Genomic DNA, 23,714 nt, shown 5'->3' with positions numbered 1-23,714 from the left:
ACTGATATTAGGCATGTCTCACTAACATATTCTGTCCATAATGAATGCCAACTTTCAAAGCAGTAGCACTATCCTGTCAAAAGTTATTAGAGTTGAAAGTGAAGAGTGTGGACAAGGTTTTTCAGAAATGAAAAAGGGATTCTAAAGACACACCTAATCACACTATTCTACCAAAAATGTTTGAGATAAACTGCTAAAAAAAAACACTTTCTTGCCCGTTTTATGATACCAAATTTTAGCATGATGTAAAAGAAGACCCGCTCTTTCAGAAAATAGGAAAAAGTCAAGTTCGGCTAGGTTGACCCATTTCACTTATTTTCAGTCCTCACGCAATATCAGTGTGTGCGACTTTATGTTCGTTTTGAGGTGCACGGTCACATATGGTATTACGATTTATATCATATCATACAATACAGGGATGATATGAGCAATGCAGAAAAAAAAGCACTTTGCACAAACAATTTCACAAACAAACATAAGTGAACACACTCAAATGTGTAAGATTCAGTGACGTCAAACAGAGAGGGCATATGGATGAGGAGCTATTAAAAGAGTATGTCACCGACAGACAGCGACATGAAGCATTTAAGAGCATTACACAAATGCTGTTTGGCAAAAATCATAGAATAATATCAATAGTGAGAAACTCACTTTTCTTCTAATCCATCTTTCTGAGCAAATTAGTTGAAATTTTTCTATTTATAGCAGCTACATATTCATCACATGAGCTAGAAATATCAATATGGCTCTTGGCGCAAAGCCTGATGAGAACATTTTCACAAGGCCAATTCATATTTCATATCTCTTCAACATTTCACAATATCAAAGAGTGAAAGACTCTACTCCAGAGAGATATGTCTCAATGATAACCTTCACACATCTAGCTAAATGGCAGATAGTTTGTCAGTATCAGTGAGACTGTAACCCCATCATGTTCCCTTATCCAAACAAACTCCCATTGAGGCAAAACAACAACTTGATAGCCCTTGAGCAATAAAATATACTCTTGGATACTAGTGGAAACGCGATAAAACAAGCACAAGAGAGTTTGTTGAGATACCCTGATGAACAGATATGACAGTAGTGAGGATTGTCTACTGCCAAGGCGTGCAAAGCTTTGGCTCTGCGCCTTATCATTCTGTCTTAATATTTGAACTCAAAGTTTACCGCAGATAATGTCCAGGACGCAGTACGTGATCTGGGGGAAGATGTTGATGGGCTCGGGGATGTCGGCGAACTTTTCCAGCTTCTTCACCAGGACGGCGCTCTGCTCGTTGAAGACCTCCAGGAAGTTTTGGAGGATGGAGAAGTGGAAGGTTGGCGTCAGCATCTTGCGGCGGTGGAACCATTTCTTGCCCCAACTTCATGAAGACATCCGTAACCAAAGGGAAAATAAATTGATAAATGAAAACAATGAACATATTATGCAATATAAGCTAGCAATGTGCACTAAAAGGGAGACAGTGTACATGTACACTGTCTGTGTTCTCTACAAAGATTCTCCAGGTTTATTCAAAATAGACTAAACAAGGTCAACTTGGGGATGATCCATAAATGTGTCACATCTGTTGAATTCATAGCATCATAGTTATTGTACAATATAAATCTGAAAACAAAATGAAGAATACCTATAGAAACAAAACAAATGGGCATACCTGTGAATAACTAAGTTTGTATCAAATAAACCAAATTGTGTCAAGTTGAATGGGATTAGAATACCAATTAATGCTCACATCTCAAACTAATTGCAAATAATCACATGGGAAATACAGAGAATATCATGATGCAATCCACACAAAATATATAAACTCTGCTTGATGAATTTCAATATGACAGATTTTGTTTGCTTGGTTCTCTCTGCACAAACTTTTAACTAAGAAATCTTGATATCATCTGTATATATACTTCAATACCATTTCTCTTATTTTTTTTATCTCTCTCTTACAAAAATACTCTGGCATCTACAAACCAATTGCTTTTCATGGAAAAGGGAAAACAATACCATAGGACCTATTCCTCAAACACATGCTTGGAAGTGACATTCTCTCAAAAATCTGTACTTTTGTTTTATATATTCTATTTTTTTACGATGATGGGGCTTTTTTTTCCATCACAACGGCTATAGACACCGTAACACACTTGCTCATGGCTTCAAAGCCATCATTTGCAGATGAAAAAAAAAACAGCTTTGGTGCTTCAAAATAGTTCTAAAATGTGAATTAGGGATAAAAACAACCACCATGAAAATGTTAATCAGTATAAACAATGTTAAGTATGTGAACAATAGTTTTATTATGTCATTTGAACTAGAATAAACTGTTTACAGTTATGGTTTATTGAGAAAATTAGTGATATCTCCCTATATTTGCAGCTTTACTTTTTTTTTCAAAATTTGTATACGGCAGGATTTTTTGGCACAACTAAACTATACATATATGCATCAAATATGATAATTCAAAAATGTTTTTGATCACTGCTCCCAACAGTAAACAGTGGCTTTAAAAGTGGACCTTTGTAACAGGGGCAGAAATCTTCAGCCAAGGCAAGGTCAGCCACAAGAACTCTTCAAAGGTCAACATCATAATCCAAACAAGAGGTGGAGCCCCGGCACAGACTGGTACTTTAATGATGACATTGATATGGTGGATCTTGAAGGAATATTACCACAACATGTGGATTTAGTGAATGCAAAAATAGAAGCTTTTTTATTTTCCTAGCATATTGAAAGAACATTTGACTTACCTCTTTTACAATGCAAGGGGAATAATGTCACTCTTAAAATTAAAAAAAAAATGTATATCAGTAACAAGTCAAACAAATGTGTACTTTTTATTTTTATAAATGATAACCTGTAGAAATGTCTTCAATTTCTTTCCACATCCTTGTTCTACCATGACATCACAAATTGTTGTAGTGATTATCCATTATTCAGCCATGGATCTAACCAACATGTAAAAATTCATAACTTTAGAAACAGATTGCCCAATTTCACTCAAACTTCATGGATGTCTACTACTACTATTTTTGCATTCACTGAATCTACATATATTATGAGGTAAATTCCTCTCAAAAGGCAGTATCAATCCCTTGCAGAGTACTATGGCATAGGAACAGGCCAAAGGATGCAGTCCTTCTCAACCTATGATGAATAAGAGATTATCTGATACTGATGAACTTCTTTCCTATTAATTCCAGGTCATGGTTAAAGGGTGATTTGCTACTTGACTTCATTTATTCTTACCCCAAGTGAAGTCTATAGGAAACAAGTGCAGCAGATTAAGTGGTTTTGCCAGGGTGGGAGAGGTGCAAGCAAAAATGTTCTATTACTATTCCACTTACCTCGTGAGAAGCCCCAAACCAAGCCAGGGATGCAAGAAGTCATAAATGTATCCCTTCTTTATGTGTCGGCTACTGCTCAGTATCACCTGAAAATACAAGACAGTGTGCGCAAATAGTACACATCAGCATGTTGAGTACTCATTGTCATATTCTTATATGACACGCATTAAAAATGAGACTCAAAACAGACCGAAGTATCACCCCATCGAGTCCTTGCGGATATTTCCTTCCACATTCACCACCTACATAATTGTCTATTATGTATTTGCTCATCTTCTTCACAATCTAGTGTCCTGTAGTGGATAAAGAGCTGTTGTTCACATAAACCCCCCCCCCCAAAAAAAAAAAAAAGAGAGAGAGAGAGAGAGAGAAATAATAATGATAATGATACTACTAAATAGATAAAATAAATGAATTAAAATAATAATAAAAATAATAATTAATAAATAAATAAATAAATAAAAATGATGTTAATAATAATAATAATGTTTCACAGGATTGTTGGGTTTGGTTAATAACATGTGCCATCTGACTGACAGAGATGCCTGCTTCCTATGAGGGATAGTACTGGCTGAAACTATTTTGGAGTAACTGTGGTTTCACTTTCTATAGAAGCTACAATGTACACAAACAATTTCCTGCTCAACATTACAATTTCGGTACAGAGCTCAGATAACAAACCGACACGGAATTGCCCTATATTATTTCCCAATTGCTTCCTCCCCATTGTTTAATGCAGAGAATGTGGGGAAAATAACATTCTACACAATACTGCCTGTACAGCTTGCCTAAACTCAATAAGTGCAATTTCGACTGTTTGGAATAGTTCATGGTCCTTGGACTTGATCAAATGAGAAGCATGCTGTTATTCAAAAGGGAAGGAAGAACACACACATATGGCATCTATGTGATTTTAAGGTGTCAGTCCTGAAGGACTTACATGCTGTTCATATCTGTAAGTGTGGATGGGTAAACTATTTGTAATCACCTTCTCTTAGGGCTATGGGAAGAGAGTGTACGGGAGCAGTTGTTATGACAAAGCAGCCATACGTGTAATTAATGATTAAGACAGTGACTTTGATGTGAATAAACAAATATGGATGGTGTAGACACAACACAACTGATGCCACACAGCAATTTTCATAGCATCTCAGGGTTTTCATCCTATTTCTTCTTGTTGCATCTCCTTTGAATTGCTCATCGATTATACCATCTCATGAAGCCTTCTAGAGCTTTGATATTCATGAAAACTTATCAGTGAGTGCTTTCAGTCACTTGACAAGAAAAATTTTCACATGTAAAACAGTTGAGAAAAAAGTGTGAAAATGGAAATTACCAAACTGACACATGTTGGAATTTACTGTAAAATTGGATATAAAAACAATTGCCTACAAACCAGATAAAGCTGCATGATATGGAGTGTAGCTACATCACCAGAGCTGGCACAGAACTTATGAAAATCACTTGATTTTGACAGTTTTAGGACATCTTCAAGAGTAGAGATCCTATATCAGACATTTTAAACTATCTTAGGTTGGAAATGGGTGAATGGGTAAATACTAACATCAGAAAATGCAAAAAATCTAACAGGTGAATGGGAGGCACATAATGTTTGAACCACCTGCTGTGGTGAATGTTAAGTCAATGGTCAAAAGTTTGTCATTACAGCAGTCAACAGCATTACAGCACCACAGCTCAGGTAAAAGCACTGATGACAATTCAATGAGTGTTCTTGCTTTGAATTTCCAAGCAAAAGCCAAAGAGATGGGGGGTCACTGTAATGTCAAGTCCTGATGGATCATTATGGGCAATACTTGTAGAACAATGTACTGTAGTATACGCAATACATTTAGCGAGTCTAATTTTTTGCAAATCAGGACTTCCTGATGATTTCACAAGTGGTTAAACTGGCGAATGTAGAGCCCCGTACTGAATGGAGAAACGTATACATGCATTTACATGACAGTCATGTCAAGATCAGAGTAACTATTTGCACGTGTCTTTAAATTCTCAAATAGCACCTGACTCGCGAAATTTGCTAAAATAACAAGAGACCCGCGGGTCACGCGCTCACCTGAGTATCGCAATTCCACCTTCCATACATTCTTGCACACTCTTACCTGAGAACATTGGAAATTTTAGGTCTGCATATGGATCCCTCCCCCCCCCCCCCCCTCAACTCGGGGGGGGGGGGGGGGGGGGAGGGGGCAGGCAGTCCTGGATCTGAATCTGCAATTAACAAACTTGGAACTAAAGTCATCAATGTACGAACTCATGGTATTAACTTTGCTTTATCATTTCTGGTTCTAGAGCAGAAGATTTTAAATATTCCTTAATGTGGGGGGGGGGGGGGGTGGGCCCCCTAGGGGCCCCCAAGAGGGACATGGTGCCCATTTGAAGGAATTGAGATTCTATCCCCCTAGGGATGCTACCTGCTAAGTTTGGTCAAAATTCATCTTGAGGTTTTCAAGAAGAAGATGAACATGTACAATTCAGGCTCCATTACAAGTGTCGGACTTCTCCCCAGCCCTCTCCTGGGTCCTAAGGGCGTGGGGGGGGGGGGGGGGGGATGAATCCGCCAACCCCATGAACAAACTTGAAACTACAGTCATCAATGTACTAACTCATAGTATCATCTAAGCCCTATCACTTCTGGTTCTAGAGAAGATTTTTAAAGGTTCCTTAATTTTAGGGGGTTTGGCCCCCTAGGGACCCCCCAGGTGGGCAATGGTGCCCATTTGAACAAATTGAGATCCTATCCCCCTAGGGATGCTACCTACCAAGTTTGGTGAAAATCAGACATGGCGATCTCAAAGTGAAGATGAAAATGTACAATTTAGGCCCCATTAGGACCCCTCCCCACCCTCTCCCCTGGGTCCCAAGGGGGGCACCCCTGATTCCCCCATGAACAAACTTGAAACTACAGTCATCAATGTACTTACTCATAGTATCATCTAAGCCCTATCACTTCTGGTTCTAGAGAAGATTTTTAAAGGTTCCTTAATTTTAGGGGGTTTTGGCCCCCTAGGGACCCCCCAGGTGGGCAATGGTGCCCATTTGAACAAATTGAGATCCTATCCCCCTGGGGATGCTACCTACCAAGTTTGGTGAAAATCAGACAAGGCGATCTCAAAGTGAAGATGAAAATGTACAATTTAGGCCCCATTAGGACCCCTCCCCACCCCCCTCCCCTGGGTCCCAAGGGGGGCACCCCTGATTCCCCCATGAACAAACTTGAAACTGCAGTCATCAATGTACTTACTCATAGTATCAATTAAGCCCTATCACTTCTGGTTCTAGAGAAGAAGATTTTTAAAGATTCCTTAATTTTAGGGTGTTTGGGCCCCCCTGGGGCCCCCCAGGTGGGCCATGGGCCCATTTGAACAAATTGAGATCCTATCCCCCTAGGGATGCTACCTGCCAAGTTTGGTGAAAATCGGTCATGGGGTTCTCAAGAAGAAGATGAAAATGTAAAAAGTTTACGCACGACGGACGACGGACGACGGACGACGCACGACGCACGACGCACGACGGACGCCGGACGAAGAGCGATCGCAATAGCTCACTTGAGCCTTCGGCTCAGGTGAGCTAAAAACCTTTCATGAAATATTCAGCGTATACAGTACACAGTAAATGTTGCAGGATGATATGTTCATGTGGTGTATCGTTGGGAGTACTGCGGAAGTGCTAGGATAAGTACAATGTAATACTACAAGTGCAGTTGCCAAAGTAAAAGAAGTATTTTTTTTTTTTGATGAAATGATCATTTCGTAACAAAATGACAATGACTGATTTCGTAACGAAATAGGCCATGGGACACTTGGTGCTCCATACAAATTGTCCATGGTTTAAACCATGGTTTCAATTGTATACCACCTTCGTGAATTCGGGCCATAGTGTATGCATGTATTACCCAATAGAGATTCGCTTGAAAGTTTTTTTGTTTTTGTTTTTTTTGGGGGGGCCAAAAGGTCAAAGGTCAAGTGAAAGTGCTAAATTTTACTTCTTCCTTACACTTATAAAAGGGTCAAAAGTCAAGTAAAAATCCTCAAATCCCGAAATACCTGATAGCCATTCATCCAATTAAACCTAGTTCAAGGGAAGTGAATATCAAACATATTTGTGACAAACCTGTCATTCTGATATTTTGTCAATTACACTGTATGTGAAACTGTCATCACACATTGTCAAGACATTGTGCTATAGACCTATTAGGATAACCATGCATTATGGCGAAGGCATACAGTTGCCATAAGGACATTACTAGTTAAACTTGTGATGAGTAGTCAGGTATCAGAAACTACTTCATCAATTCCTTCACTTTGGAGCATATATACTGACAATGAAATACAAAAAACTTTCATCTCCTCACAAAAAAGTGTTTATCACTTTGAGTATATATTACTGCCAGTGAGACAGATGGCATGTCAAAAACGGGGGGGGGGGGGGGGGGGGGGGGGGGGGGGGCAAAAGGAGAGGAAGCTTCGATGGATTTTGTTATGGCTGGCTATGCTTACATATGATCAAAACAGGCTATCATGTGAATGTTGACATGTGCAAGTATACGAGGGGGATATTGCTGCAATGCACTTTTTGTGGTGAAGTACTTAGTGTCAAACCTGGCTCGAGTGGTTTTTATTTTAGCAAGAGAAGTAAATATTTCCTTTTTTAACGGTCAACATTTCTGTTCCATACAGATTGTACCTAGTGCACACCCTGCATTCCAATTTTAACAACTTTGATGTTAACCAGATTACTTGAATATACCAGTAATGATAATTCATAGCTTCCCAATTCCATTTCCTTCAACTGGCAATTTGGCCAAAAAAAAGTCCTAGAAACGATCATTTCATGCTTGACAGAAAAATATTAGAGTTTAATTAAGAGAATAAGAAAAAAAAGAGTATCGTATTCACCCATCAAGCCATCAGAACTTCATTTCTGCAGTTTGATACTTCACTGTTTTGTTATACTTTTGACCATTCATTGCTGGTGTTCTGACTATAATATAGAATAAATACTTTTCTATTGTAAGTACATGTATGAACCCTACATGGTCACGTACCATAATTTACTCTAATTGCAGAATGATAAAAGGTCCCTAGATTGCTAAATTTTAAAAAGGATTCTTTATTTGCCAACACATTTCAGACTATGAAAATAAACATTTCTATCTCAATTCGAAAATGTGTATTGATTTGTACAGAAACTTGTAAAAGCAGTTAATTCAAAGTTGCCAATTTGATGAAGCTCTGATAATTTCTGCAGTACAAGTGCCCTAAGACTTGATGGGTTCAGCAGTGAGATCATATCAGTTAACGGACTGCTAGGTTCCACGTGCAGGTTCTCACCTCAACATCTCTCGCATTATAGGCAAGAATAAGAGGAATAGGCCCAAGCCAGATTCGAAGTATCCCCCTAGTTTTTTCATAGAACTCATTCACCCAATCCACGATCTGTAGGAAAAACTCTGCAATAAATGGAAGAAGAAAAAATGAAATAAAGCGGTGTAAGGAAAAAAAAAATCACAATTAAAATCAAGTTTTGATTACAAATTGCAGAAATGATGCAAGCAAAATATGCTACATGAAAATTCAGGAAAATAATATTATCCATTTTAGCACCATCTTTTGTTTTTCGTGAAATGGACAGACAAAAAATACAAAATATGGAAAAAGATTACAACTCTTACAATTTGATCATGTTCAAAGTCTGAGAATCCCTTGAAATACCTGGTACCGTTCAAACTTGATCAAACCGCTTGTCTTCTGAGTGTATTTGGAATCAGATACTGTATTTCAGGCAAGAACAAACCTTTCCAGGAAATGAAGGAAACGAAACAAGACATAAAGAGAGACTGCTTCAATGGGGGAAGAGAAATCATTGTATGTCTTTACTTCAATGAGTGTGGTACTCATCATTTTCTCCTTCAGTCAGAGTGAAAGAGAAATAGTTGAAATTCTTACTTTCTGGTCAATGAGCTCACTCAATACACAATGGTTGTATGAAAACTTTGTCCATGAATGGAATGCACTGCTCGATAGTGTAAAACCAGAAATTTTTGTGTGCATGAAACTTTCACAAATTTCAAGCCAAGTCAAATGTAAAATGCACGCCAAAGCGTTTGTCTACACAATGCATTGAATGCCAGTGGTGCTTCAGTTTCATGCCGTAAAAGTGTTTTGTGCTCCAATTCGCAAAAGTTTCATGCCTCAAATGCTTCTAGTGTTACAGTTACTTTTCATGAACAACTTCATGGAAGCTTGGTTGATGACAAATATTAGAAATTTTAATCCTGCCGTTAGTCACGGAACAGCATGTTGCATTGAAATTGGGTGACTTGCATGAGAAACAGATGAAAGCATATGGTATCATGTGGGGGTGAGCCATCATGAGCTGTCATCTAAGACACAGGGCTCCAGTGCACCCTCAGATTAGCAGCACCTACTTTGGGTCCTAAAAGACCTCACACAAAAGATCGCTGGTGGGACTACACTCCCTTCAGTGCTCGCACTGCAGGTCTGAAGCTTGCCAGTGACCCTCATGCAGGCAGGGGTCCCGCGCATTCTTCAACCTGGCATACTGCTCATTCACCATCATTTGCCCATACAAACGTGTAAGTAAAGCTTATTGTAGTTCCCCTGGGCCAAGGCTAGCAATCTGCATTGATTTCTGAATTGATGAATGAAAACTGGCTGACGAGGACACTGAGGAACAAAAACATGGCTGCTTTCTCACTTGTGTGCATTAATCTGTAGCAACTGTGCATACTTTTGAATTGTGTGTTGTTCAGTTTAGATATCAATTGTAATCAACGGTGTGTTGTTCAGCAGCATTTTACTACTGAGGAATGTGCTGACTTAAAAAAAGAAAAAGGAAAGAGAAAAACCTATCCACTATCTCAGTTGTTGCTTATACAAAAACATGCATGCACTCCTCAAAGAGTACAATATAATTTATTATAAACCACCAGTATCACAGCCCAAATCTTCCTGTCAAGTTTCTAATGAGCACTTCATAATTTCTGACATTAATATTTACAATGTATATTTTGCATCCATCGCAGACATGTCACTAGCTTTTATGTAAACTTTATACTTCATATTGTGTATCTTCTGTCTGTTATGGTTTTTATGAAGTATCAAATAAAATAGGTTCTGCTATAAATGATAAATGCATTAAAACTTAATTGTAGTAATGTTTTGCTTGACCCCCCCCCCTTTCCTTCTGTACACACAATTATCCAACAAATATACCCGCATCTATTGAGACTGATAATACAATCTAAAAAGAAATCAGCTGTATAGAAGACTTGTGAACATTAAAGCACCCAAACAGATTTGTGTGTGTAATCAACAAGTAGGTATAGTGCTTTTGTACATTGTATGGAGTTTCAAGATTAAAAACTTGTATGCTGCACAATTTTCTCAGTCTAAGGATGAAAAGGCAGACACACAAGAAAGAAAATTTGCAGCTACATTACTAGCACTATTTTGGGTAAGTTAAGAACCACATTCTCTGAGAAAATTGTGATTTGTTAATCCAAAGCTAGCAGCTTGCCCCACTAGTACCTGTGCAGCAAGCAACATCATTGATGGCAAGATTATGACACAATGTCACATACGATTTATGCAAGTGAAATTATACCAGTTGCAATTCATTATTCCAAAGGTTCATTAATCTGAAAATGGAAAAAGGTTCGTGATTCTGAAGGCTTGCTAGTAGACTAACAAATCTTCTGAACAATAAACCTTAATTGATTTTCGCATTTAAAGCAAACCTTCGGATTAATGAACCTTCGGATTAATGTACCTTCAGAATAACACCACAAATACTCAGATCAACAAACTCTATTTCACTGTTGGATTAACAAACATCTGGGTATATGGAGTTCAGTTGAGCGCTTTAAATCCTAACTTAGTGTTTACAACATGCCTCGCTATGGGATATGTGTACCTCGACAAACTCTGCTTTGAAAACGCCAATTGTAGGGTAGGGTCCGAGCCAGATGCGGATCATGCCATGCTGTCGAAAAAGCTCTGACCACTCCTGCTGCTGAAGAAAGTATTCTGTCCCCAACAGGATTTATAATCAAGAAGCGATGACCAACACATCTGTCATTAATTTTATTTCATGCCATTTCAAGAAGAAGATGTGATGTGAAAGTACACGTTGGTGCCCACTTTGGTTCACCCCTCTCCCCACCCCCCCCCCCCCCCCCCCCTTCCAATACCAAGGGCAAGACTGGATCCAACATGAAACAAACTGAAAATGCACTCACACTTACAGCAATTGAGCCCAATTATATCTGGTTTTCAGAAGACTTTTTGTAAAGATGTTCTAATTCCCTCCTAATACTACATGCTAGACTTGGTAATATATTTTACCATTCATTTTCAAGAAGATGAAGATGTGAAATTTGGCCGAATTTTGGTGCTTCCCCCAACAGAGCCCCCAAGGGAGGAATCCCTGGATATGCCACTGGTGGACAAAATTGAAACAGCACAACTTAGTACTAACTCATAGCACTAACTTAGCTCTATCACTTCTGGCTCCACAGAAGAAGACTTTCAAAGATTATATTTGGGGGCTATGGGCTCCGCTGGGGGCCTGGGTTGAGGGGTATGGTGCATAGCTGAACAATGACATCCTACCACCCATTGGATACTACCTGCCAAGTTTGATGAAGATCAGTCATGAGCTGAAATTGTAAAAAGTTTCGGTGTGACACACAATGGAGGATTGACGACGCAAGACGAATCACGGTGAATGACCGAAACAACTCGAGTGAGCTATTGTACTATGAACGTGGGACAGTCAACTACGGTAAGGTTCATTGAATATATACTGTACAAGATGATTGCAGGTTTCCAAAAACAAAACAATAGACTAAAACTTAATTTACTTAGTTCATGCATAAGAGAAGAAGAGAAGGAGATCAGTACAGATTTTGTGAAAAACAGACACACACAAAAATCTTATGAACTAATAAAGTTTAGAGAGTAAGACAAATTGGCAACTCTGTGTGATGTAAGTGTTGACCAGCTTTACATTGTACATTTGTTTTGTGCACGAAAGTCACTAATTTTCTTCTTTTTTTTCATTTTCCCCTTTTCTTAAACATTTTGGTACAGATTAACTTATTCGTTGACAAAAACCAAAACGTATTAATACTCTGTTAATATTACACATACCAAGAATAGATATGTAGAACATTTTTTCTCAAGAGAAAAATGAAAATTTGCCACTTTTTGTGTAATAACACAATGCAGAGCTACTCAACAGCTATATCACACTACGTTGCCAATTTGTCTTGCTCTCTAAAATTTGAAAGAATTGTTTCTTTTTTTTTGTGCATGCGTGTGTCTAATTTTTCCCCCAATTTTTACTGATCTTCTATTCTGATATTTCTGTTTTCATACAAGGCACCATAATATCAGATGGTGTTCTCATTCAACTGCTTATTTGCTTTTTTAATACAAAATGATTAATCTATGATCTTCTTTCATTACTGCCGCCTTTAATCAGGCAAAAGTAGGCAGGCATGGAATGGGGTGCTAACATATAGTATGCAAACAGCGGTGGCAATTTATCAAAACTCACACACACCTTTCTGCATTGATATAGTAAATAATTTATAACTAATGTTATGTATGAAAGGCACCTACTTGCTATAGTGACTTTGGAACACACACTTCCAAATAATAAGCAATCAGCTGCTCCACAAACATAATATGTCTCGACTTTGAACCCATTTTCATATCAATAACTCTATGATTAGTAACATATTAGTCCGGGAGCCAGCGGGGGTCAGCCTAGCTGAAAAGGTTACCAATTTTTATGTATATAGCAATTTAGTACATATGCCCCTAAGTATGGAAATGCACGTCTGGCTGGTCATCGGTGGTGGGTGTGGCCAGGAGGGCCAAAAAAAGGACCCCTCAAAATTGGGCTAGCCTAGCTGGAAAAGTAACCCCATGAAAACAATTGGAACTTGTTCGTTACACTTACAGGATAAATGAATGACCATTGCCAGACGTTTTAAGTGGTGGGGGGTAGCCGCCAGACGCTCTTAAAGGCCCAACTCCAGCTAGGCTAGCCTAGCTGAAAAAGTAACCTCATGAAAACCACTGGAACTTGTTCGTTACACTTACAGGATAAATGAATGACCATTGCCAGACGTTTTAAGTGGTGGGGGGTAGCCGCCAGACGCCCTTAAAGACCCAAATTTTTCCAGCTACGCTAGCCTAGCTGAAAAAGTAACCTAATGAAACCCACTTGAACTTGTTCGTTACACTTACAGGATAAATGAATGACCATTGCCAGACGTTTTAAGTGGTGGGGGGTAGCCGCCAGACGCCCTTAAAGACCCAAATTTTTCCAGCTAGGCTAGCCTAGCTGAAAAAGTAACCTAATGAAACCCACTGGAACTTGTTCTTTACACTTACAGGATAAATGAATGACCATTGCCAGACGTTTTAAGTGGTGGGGGGTAGCCGCCAGACGCCCTTAAAGACCCAAATTTTTCCAGCTAGGCTAGCCTAGCTGAAAAAGTAACCTAATGAAACCCACTGGAACTTGTTCGTTACACTTACAGGATAAATGCATGACCATTGCCAGACGTTTTAAGTGGTGGGGGTAGCCGCCAGACGCCCTTAAAGATCCAACTTTTTCCAGCTAGGCTAGCCTAGCTGAAAATATAACCTAATGAAACCCACTGGAACTTGTTATTTACACGTACAGGAATTATGCATGGCCGTTGCCAGATGTTTTAAGAAGTGGGGGGGGGGGGGGGGGGGGGTAGCCGCCAGATGCCCTCAAAGACCCAATTTTACCAGCTAGACTATAGCCCTGGCTGGAAAAGTAACCTCCTGAAACCCACTGGAACTTGTTCTATGTTTGTATCTCACCTGATAAACACTGTCGACATAGTATTCTGGTGTTCTTTCAATAACTTTCCACACTTTTGAGCTATATGACCACCATATTCACTCCTCAGATCATCTCCAAAATGATTGCTGTCAAGTGTTAATATTGGTGAAGTCCGACTACGTCAACAGTCAAAAAGTCAATGAACTAGGCCTATGCCATTGGAAAATCTCTGTAATCACAAAGTCGATACGTGGACGAGACATCACTTCGCTTTTGCCTTGTTAGATGGTGAATATTTGTAAGCTTCCGTTTCTAATTCGTACAGCACCAGCATACATGTCTGAGAATAGCGGTAAAGAAGATTAGAGTCTTTGGCAACAAGTGCAAAATTAGATTCTGTGCCTTACAATGTATTTGCTAAACAAACGTGGTAGGAGGACAACGACCTGTTAGGCAATATGGCGGACCAATAGCTCTATATTATTAGTGTTATAGAATAAATGACAATGATGTAGTTCTGAAGCATACTCTTCATTAGATACTTTTGCAATGACTCAATGTATACTTTTAATCGAACTAAATATATCCATGACTTGCTCATGAATTACGGCAGAACGATTCGGTGAGGAAAGTTTTCTGTCATGTCATTACGGAAGAAGTGAACGTGTCAATATTTTGCTATTTGTTCCATAATTATTTCTGAAGTGTTAAAGGTATTTTCCTAAAACATTTTTTCTTTTATATAATACCTACGTTGCATCCAAATGCCTATTCGTTGAAAAAATGCGGGCCATGTATTCAAAGGCCAAAGATCATAGGTTAATGGAAGTAGGGCATACATTGTACAACATTTCACTAATTTTTTTTTTTTTGAGGGGGGGCATGATTCAAAGTGTCCTAAAACCTTGTATGATACATGTACAGTGTATTTAGTTTTGTAGTCACGACTCTTGCTATGTATGATGCCAAACTCTTCCCGCTCATACAAATGCAGCCGTTTCAGGGAATTAATTATGATGATTGGTAATGCTGAAGTGGTTCATAACATTCCATTGATGCTATGTATAGAATAGAAAGTGAATTTGACAATGGTATATGATATCCGCAATTTACTCTTTGACAGGTTCTATCATCCGATTAATAATGTATAAATTGAATATACAGTAGTCCCCTATTCAGTAACTACAGGTTAAGTTAGATAAGCTGCATTCATTTTGCAAGCGACCATGGCGTTATAGCCAAAGATGATTGAATTCTGTAAATCTCTGTGTGCCTGCACAGGATTGGAAAACGAAACAACTTTCTGTGTATAGAACTACGAAACAGAAACTGGTGCATGCATTATTCTCAGTCACTTTGTTATGCATAATGATGGTTTGCTCATTGCAGTTCCGGAATCTCAGCTCGAGGGACTCGAATTGATCCCAAATCAGTCGGCATGCGTGTATCACCCAAAACAATATCTGAACACAATTATAACTGCAGTCCTCCATAGTCAGTATTGGTTGCCGATAAGGGCTGGTATCAAGTTTGATTTTCATATTATTTACAGTACCTTGTATTTAAATGTTTTCATCGAAATGCCCGTATACGATATGCGTATCTCAGTTAACTCTTTAAACCATAGTTGTAATCTACGTGCCAAGAATCTCATGTTTTCAATAAGCGTGAACTCCAAGACATGTCGAGATAAGGACTTTAAGACAAAAACGGTTTGGCATCGTCATTATAAAACGAATTCCCCTTTTACAAGACACGTTTTAGATTTTAGACAGAAATATGGATTCGTTTGAATGCATACAAACAGCTTCTTAAATCCTCTTACATTTTGTTTTTAAGATATGGTGTATACTTTCGAAGTGTAAGAAGCATGCTCTTGTTTTAGAGGCTTTGAGTACTGGTAAGAAGCATATGTTATTCTTATAGATTATGTGAATAAGTACGCATTCAAGAACGTTTTGAATAAAACGTATCCAGACAACTGCATATCATATTTTCACCTCTTCCTTCATGCAGATGTATACTCTTGCCGAGAAGGTTAACTGTTTGATAGATATAGTGCTCACCTTATTGAAAAGGTAATTGGGTAAATTTTTGGTTTCAGTATATTATTCTAACACAACTAAGTTAAATTTTACATTAACATTTTCACAACTCACAAATTCCACACGCACACATATTTCATGATTCACAAGATCCAAGTTACACTAATCCTATTTACTTTGCAGAGTGCAACAACAACATAAGTTAGGGGGGGTTAAATAAGGGGGGGAAGGACCCCTCCCACACCCTCGCTCGCGCGCACATTCGCTCTCCGAGATGCCGAGTCATGAAAATCTCACTCATAATTTTTTTTCGAACTTGGCATCTCTGGACTTGCTCCTTTAAAGGAGCCATTTTGCAGCAGTCATGGAGCAAGCACCACATAGGTGCAACATCATACCAATAAGGCACAAGATTGCACCCTCAAGAGAGGGTACATTCTTGCATCCTTCGGGCATAAAGTTGCGCCTAAAGGTACGAGGTTGCGCCTTTTTCAAGGGGGCAAAGTTGCTCCCGAGGGTGTAACTTTCACCCTTTCTTGCGGGTACAAAGTAGCACCCAAAGTTCCAAGATTGCACCCTCAAAACAAGGCACAATCTTGGAACTTTGGGTGTTTCTTTGCACCCTCACGAAAGGATGTAAAGTTGCACCAAGATGTAAATTTCGTTACGAGAAGGCAATAATGATTTCATGTAAAACATGTTAAGGAAAGTTGATAGTTTGGTTATTTTATCATTACTCATCTTCGTCTTCTCAACAAGATGATACACATGAGCTCATTTGCTATAGAAGTTGAAGGATGTTTAATTGCTGGTAGCCACGTAGGGGCTTTTGTTATAACATTTTGCATCTTAATCCCTCGAAACTAAGTACATGCAGTATTAGTTTATAGATAACATAAAATTTTTGTTGTTGCTGTGAGCTTATTCACATGAATTTTAGACATGTTTCTCATATGTTTCTGTCATATGCTTTACTGAAGAACAGCAAATGTTGAGTTTATTGGCAAGAGAGGTTGATCATTACTTTATATGAATTTAAGTTCATTGAAGTGCCGGAGCATAAACTTGTTTTGAAACATTAGTATCCAAAACCCTCCAAACCAAAAACGTGCAATACTAGACACGACAGGAATTCCTTGTTGTTGTGAGTTATGTTTCTTAAAAACACTGATTTTTTTCTGCTTTTGCAATGTACTATGTTCAAAAACACTCTTGAACAATTTTCAGATTTCGTTTCTTTCTTAAGAGAAGAAAACGGTGAGGTCATGTAAAACATGTTCCTATAAGTTTTATTTCGTCAATAATTTTTCTTTACCCATCTCCTCAACCGTAAGGTGATACGGTACCTAAAAAGTCATAGGCCAAAGGTTTTGAGCTTTACTTCCCCTTTTTACAGTAAATTTAAGAGCTGGGGCATTATTTTTAAAAAGTTGGCATTTTAAGCTATGTACACCGAGGACGAGTCTTACTGAATGGATTTCTTGTTGCAGTAGAATTGTATTTTTTATGAGCTTGATGGAGCATTAGACAATTGTACATAGTGTTTGCAAAAACTGTTAATGTATTCCCTTTTGCTACTGTCCAAAGAGTTCATTTGCCAAGTTTTGATTGTCTTTTGTTTTAATCATCAGGGGTTTGTTTTATCATGGTCATAGAGGAAAGAAACTTAATTATTAAAAAAAAAAGCCTTCATATAAGAAGAGATACTGTAGGACACAATTTCATCAAAAGTTGTGATTTTCAACATTTCCAAAATGCAATTGATGAATATTTCTCCCCAGGGCACAGAAAGAAAGTAGTTTTTGGTCTTGTTTTTTTTAACGTATGTTATAATACCCGCGGGCTTACGCCCATCCCACCAATTTCCATCCGGATACTGTACCCGGCCGTGTTTTTTGTTTTTTGTTTTTCATTTTTGTTTTACACTGCAAAGAAAATGAGAACACTGACGTTTGAGAAAAATCCCGACATGTTTGATTGGGCAATTCTTTTTTTATGTCTATTATTCTTTCCAAATAAGTTTTTTGGTTATCACTGAGGACAAATACAGATACCCTATTTCTTCTACCAAAACCACAGCACTGTATATTCTCATATATTATTCTACAGTATTTCGTCTCAACACTTGCCCTATTGATATTTCAAAGCATGTTTCCCTGTGCGCTCAAGAAACTCCCCCATTAAAGGAGACCTCCGGGTGATTCTCGGATTTTTACATTTGTACAACTATGAATTACTTATACTGAGGACAGAGTTTCAGAATTTTTGATAATTGGGATGAAGAATAAGAATATTTTCAAAAAATAGAACAAATTGCAATGAACAAGGATGATGACATGGGAGAGTCACCATAAGAATGCATGAGTCGGGGCTCAAGGAAGCAGAACAAAAGAATAAGGCAATGCATAGATTATAGACAGGTGAACTCGCAAGCAAGCGGTATTGTTATGGAATTACACTGCTATCATTTCTGAAATATGTGAACCTTATAGCTGGTAAAATTGGGTCTTTGAGAGCGTCTGGGGGCTACGCCCCACCACTTAAAGCGTCTGACAACGGTCATGCATTTATTCTGTAAGTGTAAGAACAAGTTCCAGTGGGTTTCATGGGGTTACTTTCCTAATTTTCAGCTAGGCTAGCCTAGCTGGTAAGAGTTTGGTCTTTGGGGAGTCTGGCGGCTATTGTCTGGCAACAATCATTCAATTATCCTTTGAGTGTATCACAAGAACAAGTTCCAGTGGGTTTCAGGAGGTTATTTTTCCAGCTATATATAGACTAGTCTAGCTGGTAAAATTGGGTCTTTGAGGGCGTTTGGCGGCTGCCCCCCCCCCCCCCCCCCCCACCCTTTAAAACGTCTGGCAACGGTCATGCATATATCCTGTAAGTGAAGAGTTTGTTTGCAAAAACCGATAAGTCCATTTTTGAAGATTTTGAAGTACGGTCTCTGTCATAAAGTACAAAATAATCCCTTTTAAATGATATATTGGTCACTACATAAAGGTACATTTTTTAAGTTATGGTCAAAAGAAGCAAAAAAATTCTTATTATTCTCTTTATTTTTCTGGACCTTTAATCGCAAATATCTCCATTTGGCAGATATGGACTTATCGGTTTTTGCAAACAAACTCTTCAAGTGTAAAGAACAAGTTCCAGTGGGTTTCACAAGGTTACTAATTTGTTCAGCTAGGCAAGCCTAGCTGGAAAAAGTTTGGTCTTTAAGGGCGTCTGGCGGCTACCCCCCACCACTTAAAACGTCTGGCAATGGTCATTCATTTATTCTGTAAGTGTAACGAACAAGTTCAAGTGGGTTTCATGAGGTTACTTTTTCAGCTAGGCTAGCCTAGCTGGAAATATTTGGGTCTTTAAGGGCGTCTGGCGGCTACCCCCCACCACTTAAAACGTCTGGCAATGGTCATTCATTTATCCTGTAAGTGTAACGAACAAGTTCCAGTGGTTTTCATGAGGTTACTTTTTCAGCTAGGCTAGCCTAGCTGGAGTTGGGCCTTTAAGAGCGTCTGGCGGCTACCCCCCACCACTTAAAACGTCTGGCAATGGTCATTCATTTATCCTGTAAGTGTAACGAACAAGTTCCAGTTGTTTTCATGGGGTTACTTTTCCAGCTAGGCTAGCCTAATTTTGGGGGGTCCTTTTTGTGGCCCTCCTGGCCACACCCACCACTGATGACCAGCCAGACGTGCATTTCCATACTCAGGGGCATATGTACTAAATTGCTATACACATAAAAATTGGTAACCTTTTCAGCTAGGCTGACCCCCGCTGGCTCCCGGACTATATAGTATGCAAACAGCGGTGGCAATTTATCAAAACTCACACACACCTTTCTGCATTGATATAGTTAATAATTTATAACTAATGTTATGTATGAAAGGCACCTACTTGCTATAGTGACTTTGGAACACACACTTCCAAATAATAAGCAATTAGCTGCTCCACAAACATAATTATGTCTCGACTTTGAACCCACTTTCATATCAATAACTCTATGATTAGTAACAAACTCAGGTAGGTAATATGATAAATGTTTACAACGCAGCTGCAATATAAACAATGAATTGAGAGGTTATCAAGTCATTTAACTGAAAGACTGAGAATTTTGTAACTGCTTTGGTTATAACTGTTTACTTTAAAGTAATTTTTGGTCACATCTTTATGAAAGACAGCTTAGCACACATCACAGACATCTGAGGGCAAAAATTTTCCTTTTACACTAAATGTTATCATTTCACATTTTTTTGCTTGAAAGGCCCACATTATGTGTGCATTTTTGTGCCCTTTAACTCAAAGTTTAGAGCCTCTTGTGTGTCCTTCAATAAGAAGTTGCATTAGTGTGCTTATATAGTCTGTGTAAATTGTCCACTTTTATTACTTTAAAAAAAATCATGAAAATTTATGCAGCCTACATGTATGTGTAGCTGACATTTGTACTTGATTGGTTGGTGTGGTATATTGAAAACAAGAGCACATAGGTTTGAAATTGACTTGTAAGTTGAACATTAGGCCAAGGAACAACAACAACAACAACAACAACAAAAAAAACTCATCCTTGCCCACATAATTGCTTCTCCACTGCATCAAGAGTTTTTCTTTTGTTTTGGGGTTCTTCTTAACAATAGTGAGATGAAATTTTGCACATGAACAGTCTACATATTGTACCATTAGTGAAAATGCCCCAAAAAATGATTTTAAGAATTGTTTGGCAGACAGCACTATCAGCAGTCTGACCCTCTGATTTTTTGCCCTCTCCTGTACCGACTTGTCCTACCTCTTGGATCCTGCTTGAACTGGTGAGCATTGCCGAGGATGGGAATGGCCGGAGGTCCATGGAACTTATTGATGAGGACGAACACGCGCAGGATCCTGGCCAGGAAGTAAGTCATGATGGCCGTTGCTATGACGACCACAGATGCGATGCCGACTCCCACTGCCATGGCTGGAGTCTGAGAGCAGGCGATGAGTGAGGAATTTCAGAATAAACTGAAAACAGGTGTTGGCATTGACAATGACACAACGGCAATCTTTGATATTCAACTCCTGGTGATATAAAGAAAAGAGTTGAAAAAGGTAAATGAAAACGTTTAAATATCAAAATGGGAGGTGACATTTTTGGGTTTTTTATTGTTGTTGTTGTTTTTTTTTTTCAACCAAGCTCCTCTTTCACTTTGAATTTCAGTGGTGACATGATATTTGCTCCTGCCCTCCCGGGACAACTGCTCACAATATTGAATCGCATGGGTAACCCTGTCCACAGACGTGTAAATTGGCAGCATGCTAGAATGAGAACTCAGTGATGGGTGTATGGATAAGCAGGGGCAGATCCAGGAACTCAGTAATGAGGGGCGCAACTAATATTTCTGGTGCCACTTCCGGGTTTCATTTAATTTTTTTCTTTTTATTTCTTTTATTTTTCAAATGAAAAATAAAAGGGGGACATACGTGCACCCGTTGCGCCCTCCTCTGAATCCGCCAACGCACCACTCGATAAGGGAGCATTACAAAGACACCCATTTATAGTGTTACCCCTTAAAGGAAACGCAAACCCATAGAGTAATGTGGATTGAGTAAAAGCATTAACATCAGTAGAACACATCAGCGAAAGTTTGAGGAAAATCGGTCAATTGATGCAAAAGTTATTAATTTTTAAAGTTTTGGTGTTGGAACCACTGGATGAGGAGACTACTAGAGGTTTCACTTTTTCACTTTTCACTTTTCACTTTTCAAAATTCACTTTTCTAACAAATTAAAGAGTACTTGACTAACAGCTTTCAGAAAGCAGGGGGAATAATTGCTACGGTACCCCTAACATTATGTCAGTATAAAGTTGATGGAATGTGTAATTTTCATGAAAAATGAATTTTTATTGAATTCCCTATATTTTCTTTATATTGTAGTCCACTCATACGTCATAACCTCCAGTAGTCTCCATACCCAGCAGTTCCAACACCAAAACTTTAAAAATTCATAACTTTTGCATCGATTGCCCGATTTTCCTCAAACTTTCACTGATGTGTTCTACTAATGTTACTGCTTTCACTCAATCCACATTGCTCTTTGGGTTTGCGTTCCCTTTAAGCTACAAACTATACACTGTTACACAGCTCTGTCGCTGTTCACATGGCGCCTGGTCCCGCTACCCTTTGTCAAAAGTATGCAATACTGTACATGCTGAAATTTTCGCATACAGATATTTTCGCGAATTGCTACCGGTACATGGAGGACATTTTCGCGTGTTATTAATTTCGCGGTTGTGAGGGTTTAACTGAACTTAGTTATTCACGCCTTATTATTTTCGCGTGTTGTTATTTTTGCGGTTCAAAGGCGATTCGTGAAAATAAAACCGCTGCGAAAATTTCAGCTCGTACAGTATACCATCATAAAATGTGTTATTTAGTCATCAACTCTTGGTGCATCTCACATGGAATTACAGACATTGTGCCCTAGGCCCTACTGTGTTTAACAGAATTGCCAAAAAAAATATAATAACTCAGACAATATGAAAGATTGCGAAGTGATTCTTTTTAAACACTACAAACTTGATTCAGGATTTTGAACTATTGATAACTGTATTGATTCTGTACATGTGACATTCTTTGGCACAAACCTGTTTTAGACCAAGCTTTAAGTTAACTTACATTACAAAATCATGAAAATGTAAGATACAGATTTAAAGGGATAGTACAGTATTGGTGGAGATGAGAATGGGGCTTTTAGGTTTTTGCAAGAAACCAAGAAAACACCATTTTATAGGGGAATTCGAAGTTTATTAGATGAAATTCAGGTTTGGAATGACTGAAACATCCAAAAACAAAGTAAAACAAAGCGATCGTAATAGAAAAGTGTGGGTCCCACACTTCATTAGAATTGCTCTGTTTTGGATATCTCAGCCATTTCAAAACCAATTTTCATCAAATAAATATTGAATTCCTCATGGAATCACATGCTCTTTCATATTTCATATGAGGTTTCTCATTATCTCACCAAAAAAATGTTAGAAACCTGAAATTAGGTCTCAACCAAAACTATACGATCCCTTTAAGCTAAAATCTGTGCTCTTATTTCATGGGGGGAGTCAGTTAATGCACAGAAAACTACAAGTATAGCAACGCATCATAAAAGTCCCAACAATACTTCCTGAATGAAGCACTGCTCACATTTTATTTTCAGGCCAATCAGCATATCTGCTCAATCAGTATCGGCAGTTAACTACACGCAGCGCTGTCGCGAAGCGACAGCACAGTGTCTGGTCAGGCTATATCGGCAGTATGACTGTATTGTCTGACTAAAAATATGATGAGTATAGGCCCTACTCACTGTGACTTCCTAGGAGGCTAGGTATAGACTCTAGACCTAGTATAATGTAGAGTGCAAGTACTGTATAACTCGTTGGTTTGGTATGACGCCATTGACGGTACACATACAAATTCAGCGACAATACAGTGC

General features: G+C 38.6%; 1 protein-coding gene across 2 annotated transcripts in view; it reads right to left on the bottom strand.

The window, feature by feature from the left end:
- LOC139731892 (cytochrome P450 4V2-like) overlaps positions 1-23,714 on the bottom strand; it is a 34,780-nt gene that overhangs the window by 10,724 nt on the left and 342 nt on the right. Inside the window, exons 1-5 of one of the 2 annotated variants that reach the window (XM_071642769.1) lie at positions 23,586-23,710; positions 21,040-21,214; positions 8,691-8,809; positions 3,340-3,425; positions 1,168-1,361 (exon numbers count right to left, since the gene is read on the bottom strand). In XM_071642769.1, the coding sequence (XP_071498870.1) occupies positions 1,168-1,361; positions 3,340-3,425; positions 8,691-8,809; positions 21,040-21,205 (565 nt within the window). In that variant the 5' untranslated portion in view covers positions 21,206-21,214; positions 23,586-23,710. Of the gene's footprint in view, positions 1-1,167; positions 1,362-3,339; positions 3,426-8,690; positions 8,810-21,039; positions 21,215-23,585; positions 23,711-23,714 lie in introns of those variants that run through there. The other variant, XM_071642768.1, reaches the window with a different exon arrangement.

Source organism: Diadema antillarum, unplaced genomic scaffold (assembly GCF_040938485.1).
Source record: "Diadema antillarum isolate AM-2024a unplaced genomic scaffold, OU_Dant_1.0 seq00000386_RagTag, whole genome shotgun sequence".
Classification (NCBI taxonomy): domain Eukaryota; kingdom Metazoa; phylum Echinodermata; class Echinoidea; order Diadematoida; family Diadematidae; genus Diadema; species Diadema antillarum.
This window is presented reverse-complemented; position numbering and strand designations above follow the sequence as displayed.